The sequence below is a fragment of the Oncorhynchus mykiss genome, chromosome 12, assembly GCF_013265735.2.
Source record: "Oncorhynchus mykiss isolate Arlee chromosome 12, USDA_OmykA_1.1, whole genome shotgun sequence".
In the NCBI taxonomy this organism is placed as follows: Eukaryota; Metazoa; Chordata; class Actinopteri; order Salmoniformes; family Salmonidae; genus Oncorhynchus; species Oncorhynchus mykiss.
Window position 1 is genome coordinate 43705160 of NC_048576.1, and position 20103 is coordinate 43725262.

Below are 20103 nucleotides of genomic sequence, written 5' to 3' on the forward strand. Positions count from 1 at the left end.
CATTCTCCCAATCTTCTTCTAGATCATCCAAATGCTCTCTAGCAAACTTCAGACGGGCCTGGACATGTATTGGCTTAAGCAGGGGGACACGTCTGGAACTGCAGGATTTGAGTCCCTGGCGGCGTAGTGTGTTACTAATGGTAGGCTTTGTTACTTTGGTCCCAGCTCTCTGCAGGTCATTCACTAGGTCCCCCCGTGTGGTTCTGGGATTTTTGCTCACCGTTCTTGTGATAATTTTGACCCCACGGGGTGAGATCTTGCATGGAGCCCCAGATCCAGGGAGATTATCAGTGGTCTTGTATGTCTTCCATTTCCTAATAATTGCTCCCACAGTTGATTTCTTCAAACCAAGCTGCTTACCTATTGCAGATTCAGTCTTCCCAGCCTGGTGCAGGTCTACAATTTTGTTTCTGGTGTCCTTTGACAGCTCTTTGGTCTTGGCCATAGTGGAGTTTGGAGTGTGACTGTTTGAGGTTGTGGACAGGTGTCTTTTATACTGATAACAAGTTCAAACAGGTGCCATTAATACAGGTAACGAGTGGATGACAGAGGGGCCTCTTAAAGAAGAAGTTACAGGTCTGTGAGAGCCAGAAACCTTGCTTGTTTGTAGGTGACCAAATACTTATTTTTGTTTAACACTTTTTTGGTTAGTACATGATTCCATATGTGTTATTTCATAGTCTGACGTCTTCACTATTATTCTACAATGTAGAAAATAGTTAAAATAAAATAAAAACCTTGAATGAGTAGGTGTTCTAAAACTATATATATATATATTTGAACTATTTTCTACATTGTAGAAATATATATATATACACATATATGTTTGTACATATAAATTATATTATATAGTTATAATATATAATTTATGTCAAAAAATGTATGTAGCAACTACAGATAGACATAAAGGGGCAATCAAAAGTGTGCGAGTTTGAGCATGTGTCCATTAGGCCTATGGATTTGCATGAATTAGATTGAGCAATAAAAGCCCCACTTTTATTCCATAGGCTGGGATCCGCACAATGCAGCTGTTGCAAGAGCACATTTTTCACTAGCTGTCCACTGGTTTCAAAAACAATGATTGATAGGCAGTTTAATCTTCTTGAATTCAACCATATTATTGGGTTCAAATACAGATTTAGATTTGTGAACAGCCATCTACAACAACCACAAATCCGTAAGGCGCAAATATCTAAATGAGAGCAGCAGTGGGATTCATATCAATGCAATGTAGATATCAATAATAAGTGATAGCCGTATCGCCGCAGACTACACCACTGCTGTCATCTTTACCTCCAAGCGTTTATTAAAATTGGATCATCTTTGGAATTTCCGACAGCAGTCGTACCATTGGAAGACATACCTTGGATTGTAGCCTACAAAAGCTTATTCCTGCTCTTTTCCGGCGATCCATCAAATCCATTTGCTCTGTCATAAAAGTTGTCTCTGACTTGTGGTCAGACTCACTCGGGTGAACCAAACTTAAATTTGCGCCTTTTTTCAATGCTGCTTTGTATGTCACTGAGAAAACAGGTGTCAAAATATTTTTTCCCGCAAACATCCTTTCTGAATTTCAAAGTAATCCTTGAAGTAATCATCTACTTTTTCAAAAGTATCTGTAATCTAATTACAATATTTTTGCTGGTAATGTAACGGATTACAGATACAGTTGTTTTGTAATACCTTACATGTTATGGATTTCATGTTATCCGTTACTCCCCAACCCTGTATACAAGTTAAAGTTCATAATTACATAATGAGGACAGCAATCACTTTTGCTACCTGCACTGCATGGTCGAAGCAGGAGAAGAAGAGAAGCTCACTCCAAGGATGTCAAAACTTCCAAACGGTTGGTTATGAGATGGGGTGAAATACAAAGTTGTGCTATATTTTTATTGGCTATGTCATGGCACATTTTTCAAGATAACTAATAATACATTACTATCTCTAACACTTTTAATCTGCAAAAACGGCAAATTAATTAGTCGGTAGTGGTGACATCAGATCAAAAGTGTAGGCGGTGGGGCTCAGCTCAGATACCTACACAGGCCTACACCATATACATAATTTACACACACACGCACATACACACACACGTCAGCACAGACTGATCCAGCTCAGATAGGCCTAGCTCATGAGCTCGACCAGCAGCAGGTTTTAATTTGGAATGGAAAATGAATGTGTTTATTCAATAGATGTCTCTTCATTCACAGTTTAACCATTTTAAATATTGCCACCCATCAGACTATTGTCAATTTAATCTTGTTTTTAGGCTACATCTATTATTACATGTGTGAAATTTGTTTCGATATACACTGTGTACCAAACATTAGTCGCACCTTCCTGATATTGAGTTGCACCCCCTTTTGTCCTCAGAACAGCCTCAATTCATCAGGGAATAGACTCTACAAGGTGTTAAAGGTGTTTCACAGGGATGCTTGGCCAATGTTGACTCCAATGCTTTCCATAGTTTGGGTGGTGCACCATTCTTGATACACACAGGAAACTGTTGAGCATGAAAAACCCAGCATCGTTGCAGTTTTTGACACACTCAAACTGGTGCCCCAGGTCCCTACTACCATACCCTGTTCAAATATTTTCTTGCCAATTCGCCCTCTGAATGCACACAATCCATGTCTCGAATGTCTTAATGCTTAACAATCTTTCTTTAACCTATCTCCTCCCGTTCATCTACACTGATTGTAGTGGATTTAACAGGTGACATCAATTAGGGATCATATCTTTCACCTGGTCAGTCTATGTCATGTCTATGTCTATGTCATGGAAAGAGCAGGTGTTCCTAATGTTTTGTATACTCAGTGTAGCTCATATGTAGTTTCAATTGGCCATTATCAGATGGGCAGCCAGCTGTCGGGTGAAGGAAGGGCAGGGGGGGGGTGACATGTCCTGCTATAACTGTTTATCAAACAAAAATGTTAACATCAGTGTGTTAAATATACTTTAGGAAAAGTCAGGGACATGACACTTAAAATGGCAAAGATATTACAATTTTAAATTAATATATTCTATCTGCACTTCTAGTGTTAAAGAAACAGCACCTCTCGTGTTAGCCAAACAAACCGAATGGGGGGGTTAGACCAAAGGTTGCTATCTATAACCATGTGTGGGGACGTTAGCTAACTAGGACACTCGACAGTTCAGCTAGCCAACTCTGAAAGGTGGGAACCGACAGAGCTAGAGCCCACTAGTAGAAGTTGCTAAAACTAGTGGAAAACTGTTATTAGCGGGATATTAAAGCAGTGGAACTAGCAAGCTAACAGCACTAATTGCGTGAAGGCTAGGCTACAGAGGTACTGTAGCTAGCTGACAACAATACTGCTAACAAGCTACCTTAGGTAACTTCACTCTGTGTAGGTGAAGTGGTAACCCATACCAAATGGAACAGTTAAGCTGAGAGCTAGGTTTTCTTTAAAAAGCTCTTAAACAGGTTCAGAATCAACAGAGGCGAAAAATGAGGGGAACCAGGGCAATGCATGGTGTTATATAGACTGGTGGGGCTTAACTCACAATGCCCTAATTGGCCTGTTAGGCGTGATTGAATAAGGCTTCAGCGAATGACCTGCACGAGGGTATGTCCCATAGTGAGATGTTGAACTGAGGCCACTGGAAGAGAACCCAGGAGTAGCATATCCTCCTCACTTACTACAGATCCAGTGGTAGGGTGGTGACACAACGAGAGTTCCAGCATATTCTGAATAGCAAACACCAAGTTAGAGATCAGTGGATACTACAGGACAAAAACAGAGAATGAACGTGGAGAATCAGGAAGGGAAGAGGGAACAGTGGAGCTCTAAAACAGAGTTCCTCCTCACAGTTTGTGGTAACGTGGTCGGCCTGGGAAATGTATGGAGGTTCCCCTATCTCTGCTATAAGAACGGTGGAGGTGAGTTATATTTGGGGAATCCCCCAATATGGGTTGTTCTATAAATTAGGGTGGCAGTAAGGATTTATTGTAGTGGACATCTTTTTAGGGCTGTTACAAAGTAATTGATAAAAATCTGTAACTTGTTTAATTATTGTTACAACATTAAGATTTAAAGAGGTGCTTCTACACCTGCATTGCTTGCTGTTTGGGGTTTTAGGCTGGGTTTCTGTACAGCACTTTGAGATATCAGCTGATGTACGAAGGGCTATATCAATACATTTGATTTGATTTGAAAGGGGGAACATAGTTGAATCAAAACCTGTTTACACCCTTTCTCACAGTTGGAGTTTTCACAGATTTGGCAAAAATCATGTGACATAAAACACTACCTTTCTTTCCTTACATTTTTGACAGTGTTATTTGTCGTTTTTATACATTAAGTTGCTCCAGCATCTGTGTTAGAGATGTCGACAATGACTATGGTGTGTATGGTGTGTCTCCTCTCTAACGGCTAGGAAGCTCAGATTCAAACACCCATTAGACAGCTCTGCAAGCGTTATAATGTCAAAATACGTTCCTTACTCACCAAATATGGAGCTTCACTGAGCAATTAGGAATATTTTCAGGCTTTTTATTAAGACCTTTTTTGGAGGTACATACCAGCCATAACTGGAGTAAATGAAGATAGTGAGTAACAGTAATATTTGGTGAGGAACAAACGTATTTTGACATTATAACGCTTGCAGAGCTGTCTAATGGGAGTTTGAATTGGAGCTTTGTGGGCATTAGAAAGGAGACACTCATCGTCAACAAATCTCTAACACACAGATACTAGGTCAATGTTGAGCATTTAACAATTGACTTAGACATTTAACTTCAACCCTGAATGAACCATGGACCTTGCTGTCTGACAGTTTTTTAAATTCAAATTCAAATTTATTTATAAAGCCCTTCTACAATCAGCTGATGTCACAAGGTGCTGTACAGAAACCCAGTCTAAAACCCCAAACAGCAAGCAATGCAGGTGTAGAAGCACGGTGGCTAGGAAAAACTCCCTAGAAAGGCCAGAACCTAGGAAGAAACCTAGAGAGGAACCAAGCTATGAGGAGTGGCCAGTCCTCTTCAGGCTGTGCCAGGTGGAGATTATAACAGAACATGGCCAAGATGTTCAAATGTTCATAGATGACCAGCAGGGTCAAATAATAATAATCACAGTGGTTGTCAAGGGTGCAACAGGTCAGCACCTCAGGAGTAAATGTCAGTGGGCATTTCATAGTCGATCATTCAGAGTATCTCTACCGCTCCTGCTGTCTCTAGAGAGTTGAAAACAGCAGGTCTGGGACAGGTAGCACGTCTGGTGAACCGGTCACGGTTCCATAGCCGCAGGCAGAACAGTTGAAACTGGAGCAGCAGCACAGCCAGGTGGACTGGGGACAGCAAGGAGTCATTAGGCCAGGTAGTCCTGAAGCATGGTCCTAGGGCTCAGGTCCTCCGAGAGAGAGAAAGAGAGAGAGAGAGAGAATTAGAGAGAGGATACTTGAATTCACACAGGACACCAGATAAGACAGGAGAAATACTCCAGATATAACAGACTGATCCTAGCCCCCCGACACACAAACTACTGCAGCATAAATACTGGAGGCTGAGACAGGAGTGGTCGGGAGACACTGTGACCCCATCCGACGATACCCCCAGACAGGGCCAAACAGGCAGGATATAACCCCACCCACTTTGCCAAAGCACAGCCCCCTACACCACTAGAGGGATATCTTCAACCACCAACTTACCATCCTGAGACAAGGCCGAGAATAGCCCACAAAGATCTCCGCCACGGCAATCCCAAGGGGCGGCGCCAACCCGGACAGGAAGATCATGTCGGTGACTCAACCCACTCAAGTGACGCACCCTTCCTAGGGGCAACATGGAAGAGCACCAGTAAGCTAGTGACTCAGCCCCTGTAATAGGGTTAGAGGCAGAGAATCCCAGTGGAAAGAGGGGAACCGGCCAGGCAGAGACAGCAAGGGCGGTTCGTTGCTCCAGTGCCTTTCCGTTCACCTTCACAGTCTTGGGCCAGACGACACTCAATCATAGGACCTACTGAAGAGATGAGTCTTCAATAAAGACTTAAAGGTTGAGACCGAGTCTGCGTCTCTCAAATGGGTAGGCAGACCATTCCATAAAAATGGAGATCTATAGAAGAAAGCCCTGCCTCCAGCTGTTTGCTTAGAAATTCTAGGGACAGTAAGGAGGCCTACGTCTTGTAACCATAGCGTACGTGTAGGTATGTACGGCAGGAGCAAATCGGAAAGATAGGTAGGAGCAAGCCTATGTAATGCTTTGTAGGTTCGCAGTAAAACCTTGAGCATTGCAGTAGTCTAACCTAGAAGTGACAAAAGCATGGATTCATTTTTCTGCATCATTTTTGGACAGAAAGTTTCTGATTTTGTTGGATTAGATCAATGTTGGAAAAAAGCTGTCCTTGAAACAGTCTTGATATGTTCGTCAAAAGAGAGATCAGCGTCCAGAGTAACGCCGAGATCCTTCACAGTTTTATTTGAGACGACTGTACAACCATCAAAATGAATTGTCAGATTCAACAGAAGATCTCTTTGTTTCTTGGGACCTAGAACAAGCATCTCTGTTTTGTCAGAGTTTAAAGGTAGAACATTTGCAGCCATCCACTTCCTTATGTCTGAAACACAGGCTTCCAGGGAAGGCAATTTTGGGGCTTCACCATGTTTCATCGAAATGTACAGCTCTGTGTCATCCACATAGCAGTGAAAGTTAACATTATGTTTCCGAATGACATCACCAAGAGGTAGAATATATCGTGAAAACAATAGTGGTCCTAAAACGGAACCTTGAGGAACACCTGAAATTTACAGTTGATTTGTCAGAGGACAAACCATCCACAGAGACAAACTGATATCTTTCCGACAGATAAGATCTAAACCAGGCCAGAACTTGTCAGTGTAGACCAATTTGGGTTTCCAATCTCCCCAAAAGAATGTGGTGATCGATGGTATCAAAAGCAGCACTAAGATCTAGGAGCACGAGGACAGATGCAGAGCCTCGGTCCGGTCCGGCCCAAAAATAAACGTCTATGATTGGTTCAGATTTGGTCCGGTCCGGCCTTGATTTGGCCCAAATGTAGACGTCTATAATGTACTGTGCTGTTCTGTACTGAACTATCCTCTACCTTACTGTACTGCACTGTACTCTACTCAAATGTACTCTACTGCTGTACTGTGCTGTCCAAACTTGTGAAACATTGGTTCAGATTTGGTCCAGTCTAGGACATTTTGTCAGCCAATTATTGTCATGCAAAAGACTGCTCATGGCATTTGACCGTTAATTAACATAAACATGTTTAACATCTCCAGCCCTCAATGCATACAAGCCACTGATGCGCACCTTTGGAACATCTACATTTAAAAAGTCTAATAAATACATTTAATATATCACCATAATAATAATACATCCATCATTTATTTTAATCAGGTCTAAAGAAACATTATGACATGACGAAAAATGTATTTCAGAAGAACAGAATATGAGTTGGCCTACTGTAGGCCTATGACCTATGTTATCTGGTTATGCTCCATTACATAGGCTAGGGACGCACTTTCACTGGGGATGGGGGGGACATGTTTTATCATTGGAATGTGATACAAAATGAGGCAACGGTAACAGGTAGTCCACCTGTGGTAAATTCAATAGATTGGACATGATTTGGAAACACACATACCTGTTTATATAAGGTCCCACAGTTGACAGTGCATGTCAGAGCAAAAACCAAGTCATGAGGTTGAAGGAATTGTCCGTAAAGATCTGAGACTGGATTGTGTCGAGACACAGATCTGGGGAAGGTCACCAAAACATTTCTGCAGCATTGAAGGTCCCCAAGAACACGGTGGCCTCCATCATTCATATATGGAGGAGGTTTGGAACCACCAAGACTCTTCCTACAGCAGGCAATCCGGCCAAACTCAGCAATCGGGGGAGAAGGGCCTTGCTTGGTCAGGGAGGTGACCAAGAACCCGATGGTCACTCTGACAGAGCTTCAGAGTTTCTCTGTGGAGATGGGAGGACCTTCCAGAAGGCCAACCATCTCTGCAGCACTCCACCAATCAGGCCTTCATGGTAGAGTGACCAGATGGAAGCCACTCCTCAGTAAAAGGCACATGACAGCCCACTTGGAGTTTGCCAAAAGGCACCTAAGGACTCTCAGACCATGAGAAAAGATTCTCTGGTCTGATAAAACCAAGATTGAACTCTTTGGCCTGAATGCCAAGCATCACGTCTGGAAGAAACCTGGCACCACCCCTATGGTGAAGCATGGTGGTGGCAACATCATGCTGTGGGGATGATTTTCAGTGGCAGGGACTGGGAGACTAGTCAGGGTCGAGGGAAACATGAACAGAGCAAAGTACAAAGATATCCTTGATCAAAACCTGCTCCAGAGAGTTCAGGACCTCACACTTGGGTGAAGGTTCACCTTCCAACAGGACAATGACCCTAAGCACACAGCCAATACAACGCAAGAGTGGCTTTGGGACAAGTCTCTGAATGTCCTTGAGTGGACCAGCCAGAGCCCAGACTTGAACCTGATCGAACATCTCTGCAGTACTGAAAATAGCTGTGCAGTGTCGCTCCCCATCCAACCTGACAGAGCCTGAAAGGATCTAAAAAGAGGAATGGGAGAAACAACCCCAAATACAGGTGTGCTTAGCTTTAGTGTCATACGCAAAAAGACTTGAGGCTGTAATCGCTGCCAAAGGTGCTTCAACAAAGTACTGAGTAAAGGGTCTGAATACTTATGTAAATATGATACATGAGTTGTTTTTTTATAGATTTGCAAACATTTCTAAAAACATGTTTTTGCTTTGTCATTTGGAGTATTGTGTGTAGATTGATGAGGAGGGAGGGATCTATTTAATCAATTTTAGAATAAGGCTGTAACATAACAAAATGTGGAAAAAGTCAAGGGGTCTGAAAATATTTAAAGTTAGAAGTTTGGCCATAGAAACCATGACCAAAAACAGACGTCTTATATACAATATATCCGTAAAATACAGTACCATTCAAAAGTTTGGACACCTCTTTATTTTTACTATTTTCTACATTGTAAAATAATAGTGAAGATAATAAAACTATGAAATAACACATACGGAAATATGTAGTAACCAAAAAAAGTGTTAAAATCTAAATATATTGAATATTTTAGATTCTTTAAAGTAGCCACCCTTTGCCTTGATGACAGCTTTGCACACTCTGGCATTCTCTCAACCAGCTTCACTTGGAATGCTTTTCCAACAGTCTTGAAGGAGTTCCCACATATGCTGAGCACTTGTTGGCTGCTTTTCCTTCACTCTGTGGTCCAACTCATCCCAAACCATCTCAATTGGGTTGAGGTCAGGTGATTGTGGAGGCCAGGTCATCTGATGCAGCACTCCATCACTCTCCTTCTTGGTCAAACAGCCCTTACACAGTCTGGAGGTGTGTTGAGTCATTGTCCTGTTGAAAAACAAATGATAGTCCCACTAAGAGCAAACCAGATGGGATGGCGTATCGCTGCAGAATGCTGTGGTAGCCATGCTGGTTAAGTGTGCCTTGAATTCTAAATAAATCACTGACAGTGTCACCAGCAAAGCACCCCCACACCATCGCACCTCCTCCTCCATGCTTCACAGTGGGAATCTCATGTGGGGATCATCTATTCACCTACTCTGCGTCTCACAAATATACAGTGGTTGGAAACAAAAATCTCAAATTTGGACTCATCAGACCAAAGGACAGATTTACATTGGTCTAATATTCATAGCTCATGTTTCTTGGCCCAAGCAAGTCTCTTCTTATTGTTGGTGTCCTTTAGTAGTGCTTTGTTTGCAGCAATTCGACCATGAAAGCCTGATTCATGCAGTTGATGTTCAGATGTGTCACGGTTTTCCTCCTCTTCGTCTGACGAAGAGGCGAGAAGGATCGGAGGACCAATATGCGGCGTGGTAAGTGTCCATGGTTTTAATAGGAAAACTCAAACATGAACACAACTACAAAACAAGAACCGTGAAAACCGAAACAGCCCTATCTGGTGCAATAAACACAAAGACAGGAAACAATCACCCACAAAATACCCAAAGAATATGGCTGCCTAAATATGGTTCCCAATCAGAGACAACGATAAACACCTGCCTCTGATTGAGAACCACTCTAGGCAACCATAGACTTACCTAGACAACTAAACTGAACACAACCCCATTAATCTAATAAAAACCCCTAGACAAGTCGAAACCCAATAAATCACCCATGTCACACCCTGGCCTAACCAAAATAATAAAGAAAACAAAGATAACTAAGGCCAGGGCGTGACAAGATGTGTCTGTTACTTGAACAATGTGAAACATATATTTGGGCTGCAATTTCTGAGGCTGGTAACTCTAATAAACTTATCCTCTGTAGCAGAGGTAACTCTGGGTCTTCCTTTCCAGTGGCGGTCCTCATGAGTGCCAGATTGATCATAGCGCTTGAAAAGTTTTTGCAACTGCACTTGAAGAAACTTTCAAAGTTCTTGACATTTTCTGGATTGACTGACCTTCATGTCTTAAAGTAATGATGGACTGTCCATTTCTCTTTGATTATTTTGAGCTGTTCTTGCCATAATATGAACTTGGTATTTTACCAAATAGGGCTATCTTCTGTATACCACCCCTACCTTGTCACAACACAACTGATTGGCTCAAACGCATTAAGAAGGAAATACATTCTACAAATGAACTTTTAACAAGGCACACCTGTTTAATTTAAATGCATTCAAGGTGACTACCTCATGAAGCTGGTTGAGAGAATGACAAGCGTGTGCAAAGCTGTCATCAATGCAAAGGGTGGCTACTTTGAAGAATCTCAAATATAAAATATTTGTTGATTTGTGTAACACTTTTGGGTTACTACATGAGTCCATAGTTTAGATGTCTTCACTATTATTCTACAATGTAGAAAATAGTAAAATAAAGAAAAACCCTTGAATGAGTAGGTGTGTCCAAACTTTTGACTGGTACTGTACTTTTCAACTTTCGTTTACAACCGAAAATTAATGGGAGTTTAACTTCCGTAAAATACGGATGTTCTACGTAATTTTGTTCATTGAAGTTGATAATTTGCTATTTTCTGCTTGATTTATAGCAGGGTCTAGAAATATTTTTTACAGAGAAAGCATAAAGGTAATGAGGTAATGTTTTCATGTTTCTATGTGTCGGCTTGGACACAGAGTCTTCAAATAATATTTTTGCAGGAATCTCCTTGCGAATGATTGTGTGTGTGGTGCACAGAGATGAGGCAGTCATTCACAAAGCATGTTAAACACTATTATTGGTCACAGAGGCCATGCAACTTATGTGACTTCTTAAGCAAATGTCTACTCCTGAACTTATTTAGGCTTGCCATAACAAAGGGGTTGAATACTTATTGACTCAAGACATTTTAGCTTTTCCTTTTGAATTACTTTGTAAAAATGTATAGAAACATGATTCCACTTTGACATTATGGCGCATTGTGTGTAGGCCAGTGACACAAAATCTAAATTTAATACATTTCTAATTCAGGTTGTATCACAACAAAATGTGGAAAAGGTCAAGGGGTGTGAATATTTTTTGAAGGCACTGTATAGTTCTAGGCCTTTGTCGTTGTTAGGAGTTATTGACCAATTTGCCATATTTTTCATTTTATTCCTGTAAGCACACACTTGAAACTACATAACAAGTGTTTTTATTTTTGTTTAAACCATTTTGAAATGTTTATCCCATATCCCACATTGGCCCTTTAGTTAATAGAAAGATCTATATTGCTTTAAAAAGTGGGTTAAGTAAAGATACCAGTTACCAGTATGAATATAAGTTAAAAAGGGAGCTTGATTCGGGTCTGTAGGGCACAAAATCACTAGTAGCCTGCCTATATTGCGAGTTCACAACATACATATTTATATATGTCTGTTCTTAGGTGCCTTCCTTGTGCCCTACCTGCTGTACGTTGGGCTATGTGGTCTTCCTCTGTTCCTTCTCGAGACATCAATTGGTCAGTACACCCAACAGGGCATTGTCACATGCTGGAGGAGCTTATGTCCGCTTGCTGAAGGTGAGATGTTGCTATACTCCTTCATTCTACTACAGGCAAAAAGGTTAAAGGGATAATTCACCCAAATTACCAAATTACACATTGTTATCAATACCCTGTAAGCAATCCATACTTTTTCCTGGTCCAAAGACTTATGCAGAGAAAATAAACCAATATTTAATTGTGTAATTTGAGTGAACTATCCCTTTAATGTCCCACCTCATATTACCTGTTAATTCTCCACAGGTGTTGGCAGGGCAGAGCTTCTCATCCTGATCTATGACTCTATCATTTACCTCGTGATCCTGGCCTGGACTCTATTCTACCTGGTGTTCTCTTTCAGTTCTCAGCTACCTTGGGCCAGCTGTGGTAACACCTGGAACACAGGTTGGTAGGCCTACATTCTCTGCATGGGGGTAAACCAGGTTATATTTTACCAGAAAACAATGATACATACACAAAGTTACTGTATATATGTTTTTGGGAGAGAATTACATTTGACTTTAATTACTTTTTGATTAGATCAATGTGTGGATTTCTCTTCACTAAACCATACTGCCAACTATACCTCCAAAATCACCACTACTTCTGCTGCCACTGAGTTCTGGGAGTAAGTAGCCTGCCCCACACAACACAAAGCAGCATAAGATAAATACTGTATATGAAAACTCTGCAAGACCTCCCTTTAATAATTATCTTACACTAAAATGATGTACAGTATCTGAAATGGCACCTATTCCCTAGAATAAAAAATTGTGCACAACTTTTGTCCAGTGCCCATATGTCAAATGTATTGCATGATATAGGGAATAGGGTAACATTTCAGATGCAACTTAAATGTAGCTTGAACTGAAAGTCTTCCTCTATCCCTGTTTATACCTGGTGCTAACATGTGTCCTTTGTCCTCATCTTGTCCATATGCTGATTGTGCCCACATTTTTAGACAGATTTAGATTATTAAAAGGCGCATTGATCTTTCTGACCACCTCCGGAGGAAGTCAGGCACTGTGTCTGGATTTCTTACAAGATGGATATGGACAGTGAAACCATTTAAATCATCATTATCCCAACCTCTAAAATCATTGACAGGTGACACCATTTATGAAATCAACATGGACTAGGAAATCTGTTCACAATTTGGACACAGTGAACAGCATACCATGTGTAGACAGACGCATGTCTAAAAATGTGGGCACAATCAGAATGTGGATAAGATCAGAACAAAGGATGCATGTTCGCCGGTAACCAGAATCCCGATATTTCCCAATTCCCAAGAAAAAATAATAATATGAGAACTCGGACAAGTAATAACAATTTATATGCTGCAGTAATGCAAAAACACAAAATAAGCAGGTGAAAATAGCTGTATAAAACAACATTAACTCTCTGGCTTCATTCATACATTAGACCAGGCATTCCAATGCTAGCAGTCTACCATATTGACTCAACATAAAGTCCCCAATAGAAAACATATCTTACTTGCATGGCTTCTATGAATTGCATTGCTGACTATCATGTGTAGGCGACCTCTCGACGCAGTTACGAATCTCCAACCTAACTGTGTGGCACTGGCAAAGGCTTCAAAATATAAACTGTGGCTAGGCTATTCACTGTTTCCAAAATGGCTGATAGATTGTATCCACAAAAGTATCTAGGAAACAAACATTTGCAACATTGTTCCATGTAACACTAACAAAAGTGAGAGCACGGGCTTGACTAGTCACCAGGTATAAACAGGGCTTCTGTTGCCCTCCCCCAGGCGTCGTGTGTTGGCTATCTCTGGAGGCATTGAAGAGGTGGGCAGTGTAAGATGGGAGCTGATGCTCTGTCTCCTCGCCTGTTGGGCTGTCTGCTACTTCTGTATCTGGAAAGGAATCAGGTACTCAGGAAAGGTCTGTATAAGAGTTTATGTATATCTTACTACTACACATGATTACACCAGTAAATGTTAAATTACTTCACACATCCATGGAACTACCATACATCTGATTGTTTAGGTACAGGTGGTAATTGTGCTATGGTGGTAAGTTTTGTTTTTGTCCATACTGGTCCATTTCATTAGGTGGTGTATTTCACTGCCACATTTCCCTATCTGATGCTCTTGGTGTTGCTGGTGAGAGGGTTGACTTTACCTGGAGCTTGGGAGGGGATTCAGTTTTACCTGTATCCAGACCCAGTCCGCCTTGCAGACCCCCAAGTAAACATTTGCACCCTTTCATTTGCACATTCATTGAAGAACAAGTTCCAAGCTAAATATGATCAAGTCTTTGCATTCCACTTCTCAATTTCGTGCTGTCGAATTTCTACATGCACTAATGAATCTCTCGCCAACCAGGTCTGGATGGAAGCAGGAACGCAGGTGTTCTTCTCCTACTGTATTGGACGGGGAAGTCAAACTGTTTTGGGAAGCTTCAACAAATACAACAATAACTGCTACATGTAAGACTGTTCCGTTTTAACAATACATTTTGTTTCTTAAAACATCTATACTTCAATGGATATGTAGAATTTAATAAAGAACAACTTATTCCAATTGTATTAGTTTGAGCACAGTTATAATTAGCATATTTTATTTTATGTCCATTCAGGGACAGCTTTTGGCTGTGTCTGCTGAATGGTTGTACCAGTTTTGTGGCTGGATTTGCAGTCTTCTCGGTGCTGGGATTCATGGCACAGAAACAGGGTGTTTCTGTCGCGATGGTGGCAGAGTCAGGTATGGTGTGGCCGTCACAGTGGCCTTCTGTTACAGCTTTGTGCTTGTTAAAAACGTGTCAAAATGTTTTACGGATGCAGTCAGTTCAGTATGTCACAGCATTATTTAGGGTTATAATTAGTGTCTTAAATGCAATGCTTAAATGCTCAATATGAATGTGAAAATGACAAATGCATTTACCATTTTCACATTCCAATTGAGCATTTAAAACATTTACATTTATAATTTTCACATTCCAATTGAGGATACATGCACTGCATTTCTACTTTTTACATTCCAATTCATCATTGCATTTTAGAATTGGCACTGATAACGATCCATAATGTTGTAGCATACTGTGCCATGACATGCACACAAAAAACTGCATCTGTATCATATGCTAAGAGCATAGCTATTATGTTATTTTCCTCCCATTCTTGTTTACTGTTGCTCCTAGGTCCTGGTTTGGCATTCATCGCCTTCCCCCAGGCAGCAGCCATGATGCCCTTGCCACAGCTCTGGACGGTCTGCTTCTTCATTATGCTTCTTCTGCTGGGAATTGACACACAGGTTATTTACCATACCTAAAGACCATGCCCAGCCAACACAGAATGTTCTTGTAACATTCCCTTAAGGTTCTCTTTTGGTTATTTGACAAATAACTTTCCCACAACAACTTTCCCACAACGTACTGGGAACCAAACTTTGTTAGCTGGATGTGGTCTACATGCAAGGGTTGATAAAAAAAATGGATTGTGTTGATCCCACAATGTACTGTATCTTGATGTCACTTTTATCTTCCTTTTTTTATTTTAGTTTGTCATAATGGAGGGAGTGATAACATCTTTCACAGACTTATTTCCTGTTACACTGCGAAGGCCCAGATATCGAGAGGGATTTGTGCTCCTCTTCTGTCTCTCCTGCTTCCTTATACAGCTGACTCTGATCACAGAGGTGAGACATTGAATTAGCTCCTAATCAACTGTTTTAGACAATGTCCAGAATGATAATGAGTTTAGATTAACTGTACATAATAGAGTGTAAGGAAAAGGTCAAAGAAAAAATAGAACTTCTGTGCAGGTGAGGTAAATTATAAAGTCCTGCCCTCCGCACACTGGCGTGCACACTAGGCCCAGACTGCAAGGTAAAGTATGTTTCATAACAGCAGGTCGTCATTGTAAATAAGACTTTGTTCTTAACTGACTTGCCTAGTTAAATAAAGGTTAAATAAAACATTTAAAAATCTGGAAGTGTTGCAATGACCACAGTGTTGATTTACTGACTTCATTAATCTAGCTATCTTCGGTGATATTGTGTATGATTGCTTCCATGTGCTCCATCTCTGATTCTACACTTCACATATGAATATCAATAGGATCAGCTTTAATATTGCAGACAGATTGTGGCTTCCATCAATGTAATTGTCTGCAACATTTCCAATTCCTCATATATTTTTGGGGTATATATACACTACCGTTCAAAAGTTTGGGGTCACTGAGAAATGTCCTTGTTTTTGAAAGAAAAGCACATTTTTTTGTCCATTAAAATAACATCAAATTGATCAGAAATACAGTGTAGACATTGTTAATGTTGTAAATGACTATTGTAGGTTGAAACGGCTGATGTTTTATGGAATATCTACATAGGCGTACAAAGGCCCATTATCAGCAACCATCACTCCTGTGTTCCAATGGCACGTTGTGTTAGCTAATCCAAGTTTATCATTTTAAAAGGCTAATTGATCATTGGAAAACCCTTTTGAAATTATGTTAGCACAGCTGAAAACTGTTGTTCCTATTAAATAAGCAATAAAACTGGCCTTCTTTAGACTAGTTGAGTATCTGGAGCGTTCGCATTTGTGGGTTCGATTACAAGCTCAAAATGGCCAAAAACAAAGTACTTTCTTTTAAAACTCGTCTATTCTTGGTCTGAGAAATGAAGGCTATTCCATGCGAGAACTTTCCAAGACACCTAGGACACTAAAGAGGCCTTTCTACTGACTCTGAAAAACAACAAAAGAAAGATGCCCAGGGTCCCTGCTCATCTGCATGAACGTGCCTTAGTCATGCTGGCCAGGGAAATAAATTGCAATATCCGTACTGTCAGACTCCTAAGAAAGCACGACAGGGAGACAAGATGGACAGCTGATTGTCCTCGCAGTGGCAGACCACGTGTAACAACACCTGCACAGGATCGGTACATCCCTACATCACACCTGCGGGACAGGTACAGGATGGCAACAACAACTGCCCGAGTTACACCAAGAACACACAATCCCCCCATCAGTGCTCAGACTGTCCGCAATAGGCTGAGAGAGGCTGGACTGAGGGCTTGTAGGCCTGTTGTAAGGCAGGTCCTCACCAGACATCACCGGCAAAAACGTTGCCTATGGGCACAAACCCACCGTCGCTGGACCAGACAGGACTGGCAAAAAGTGCTCATCACTGACGAGTCTCGTTTTTTTCTCACCAGGGGTGATGGTCGGATTCGCGTTTATCGTCGAATGAATGCGTGCTCCACCGAGGCCTGTAGTCTGGAGCGGGATTGATTTGGAGGTGGAGAGTCCGTCATGGTCTGGGGCTGTGTGTCACAGCATCACCGGACTGAGCTTGTTGTCATTGCAGGCAATCTCAACGCTGTGCGTTACAGGGAAGACATGCTCCTCCCTCATGTGGTACCCTTCCTGTAGTCTTATCCTGACCAGACCCTCCAGCATTACAATGCCACCAGCCATACTGCTCGTTCTGTGCCTGATTTCCTGCAAGACAGGAATGTCAGTGTTCTGCCATGGCCAGCAAAGAGCCCGGATCTCAATCACGTTGAGCACGTCTGGGACCTGTTGGATTGGAGGGTGAGGGCTAGGGCCATTCCCCGCAGAAATGTCTGGGAACTTGCAGGTGCCTTGTTGAAAGAGTGGGGTAACATCTCACAGCAAAAACTGGCAAATCTGGTGCAGTCCATGAGGAAGAGATGCACTGCAGTACTAAATGCAGCTGGTGGCCACACCAGATACTGACTTTTACTTTTGATTTTGACCCCCCCCCCTTTGTTCAGGGACACATTATTCCATTTCTGTCTGTCACATGTCTGTGGAAATAGTTCAGTTTATGTCTCAGTTGTTGAATCTTATGTTCATACAAATATTTACACATGTTAAATTAGGCATCTAATTCCAGCTTATAGATATATACAGTGGGGCAAAAAAAGTATTTAGTGAGCCACCAATTGTGCAAGTTCTCCCACTTAAAAAGATGAGAGAGGCCTGTAATTTTCATCATAGGTACACTTCAACTATGACAGACAAAATGAGAAAAAAAATCCAGAAACTCACATTGTAGGATTTTTTATGAATTTATTTGCAAATTATGGTGGAAAATAAGTATTTGGTCTTTTGTTTGTTTTTAGTCCCATCCTTCAGCTTCCCTCAACCTCTCCCATCTATCTCTGAACACCATCCAGTTTTGATTTCTGAAGGACATTTTTTGGTTCTTCTAATCTACAGGGTGGGATCTTTGTGTTCCAGCTCATTGATTACTACGGCTGCAGCGGAGCATGTGTTCTCTTTGTGGCTGTGTTTGAGTCACTGGCAGTGGGATGGATCTTTGGTAAGTGTAAATCCACTGTGACTGCAGACTTTTTTTTCACCCCGGCCACGATGGTGGAAAAACATGAGTCTTAGCCTTCATCTCAAGCACTAGAGTTGTAGTGGTGAAAAAGCCCCATTATACTATACACAACCACTCAGTTTTTGTAATCATTTGGTTTGTAAACTGCCTTTCTCTCATTGTCTCCTGGACTTGCGTTTATAGCCGTGGGGAAGGAAATCTGAATAAAAAATGTGTCTCTCTAGCACTGGGCCTTTACTAGTATTAGTGGACCGATATAGATGTCTGTACATAGGCTGGTCATCCAGGTTTGTACCTGCACAATACAGCAATTGAGTACATTGAAACATCAAGTGGTTTATGATGATGTGATGTGGCTCGGTTGGTAGAGCATGGTACTTGCTTTGCTAGGGTTGCGTGTTCGATTCCCACAGGGGACCAGAATGAAAATGTATGCACTCACTACTGTAAGTTGCTCTGGATATGAGCGGCTACTAAAAAGGACTGCAGCACCCCCACCCCTAAACTACTTCCCGTGGCTATGCGTGAGTTGTCAGTAAATCTGTTTTAAAATCCTCAGGGGCAGATCACATGGAGGATGCCATTAAGGACATGACTGCACAGAGACCGTGTGTCCTCTTCAGACTGTGCTGGCGTTACTTCACCCCACTTGTGTCTCTGGTGAGTTAGATTGGTGCTTGTGGTAAATATTTAAAAGTAGACATATGGTTAGACATTTAAAGGTAATTTCTGATTGAACCAACATTACTGTATACAGCCTCCAACCACGCTGAAACATTGCCTTTACATGTAAATTGCGTGGATCGTCCGTGCTATGGCTTGAGTCTAGGTCTTACTCATTGGGTGCTTTGCTTTTCCTTCATATCATCCCAGAGTTCCTTTATTTTACACATGGTGGACTATAAGCCTCTCAAGTTTAACCGCTGGTACATGTACCCAGACTGGGCCTATGCACTGGGCTGGGCCATGGCCCTCTCCTCCATCCTCCTGGTGCCACTGTGGGGGATTGGCAAGATCTGCGTTGGCACAGGCAGCCTCAGACAGGTTTGTACTTAAGTCAAATACAGATGCGCTTATCCAGAGTGATTTACAGTAGCAATTAGGGCTAAGTGCCTTGTCCAATGGCACAGATTTACCAAGTCAACTCTGGGATTCAAACCAGCCCAACGATCCACCAGGCTACCCTGCCACTCTTGTAAAATACTATATAGAACGGGATGCAGAGACTTATACTCTTATTTAAAAGGACACCAATTCTGGCATTTAAGGCCTTGTTCTACTTACCCAGTCAGGTGCTTTTGGGTAATATTGCATTAATACTAGCGTTGGCTTGTGAAAATTCATCAGGTGTGAATGAAACTACACATACAAAATGGTTTGATGCAAGTGTGAAACAAGGCTGCATATGTAAGTATAGTTTAACCTATTCAATCTCTTTCTTTACTAGCGCTTGGCTGTCCTTTGTCACCCTGATGATGACCTCCCTCTAACCCGGCAGGGGAAATGCCAAAACTCAGAAATGGAGACATTGCAAGATATTAACCGCATATGAGCTTCATTTTGCTTATTAAGGAGACAGCTATGCGCTGGGCATTAGCAGTGATATTGTTTGAAAGCTTGTTTATTAAAACTCTCATGCAGTGGCAGTCCTTGTATTTATCAACTGACCAATTGTGTTTCCATAGGCCAGGGCCTTTTTTGCTTTGGTTAGGCACACGAGGATAATTTACCAAAATGACTCGGTAGTCACTTAAAGCAATTGATGTGTTTCCAATGGTATAGATATGAAGCAC

At 41.5% G+C, this 20103-nt stretch overlaps 1 protein-coding gene across 1 annotated transcript; it reads left to right on the forward strand.

The window, feature by feature from the left end:
- The first annotated feature begins 3175 nt into the window (after positions 1–3175).
- Positions 3176–19956, forward strand: LOC110537636 (sodium- and chloride-dependent GABA transporter 2). Its single transcript, XM_021623821.2, has 14 exons — positions 3176–3904; positions 11879–12013; positions 12239–12379; positions 12515–12602; positions 13752–13884; positions 14055–14189; positions 14328–14431; positions 14581–14705; positions 15142–15254; positions 15501–15638; positions 18187–18289; positions 18870–18970; positions 19184–19354; positions 19758–19956. Exons 1-14 carry the CDS (start codon positions 3769–3771, stop codon positions 19860–19862), a joined length of 1728 nt encoding a protein of 575 aa, XP_021479496.2. The 5' UTR covers positions 3176–3768; the 3' UTR covers positions 19863–19956.
- Positions 19957–20103: the final 147 nt, after the last annotated feature.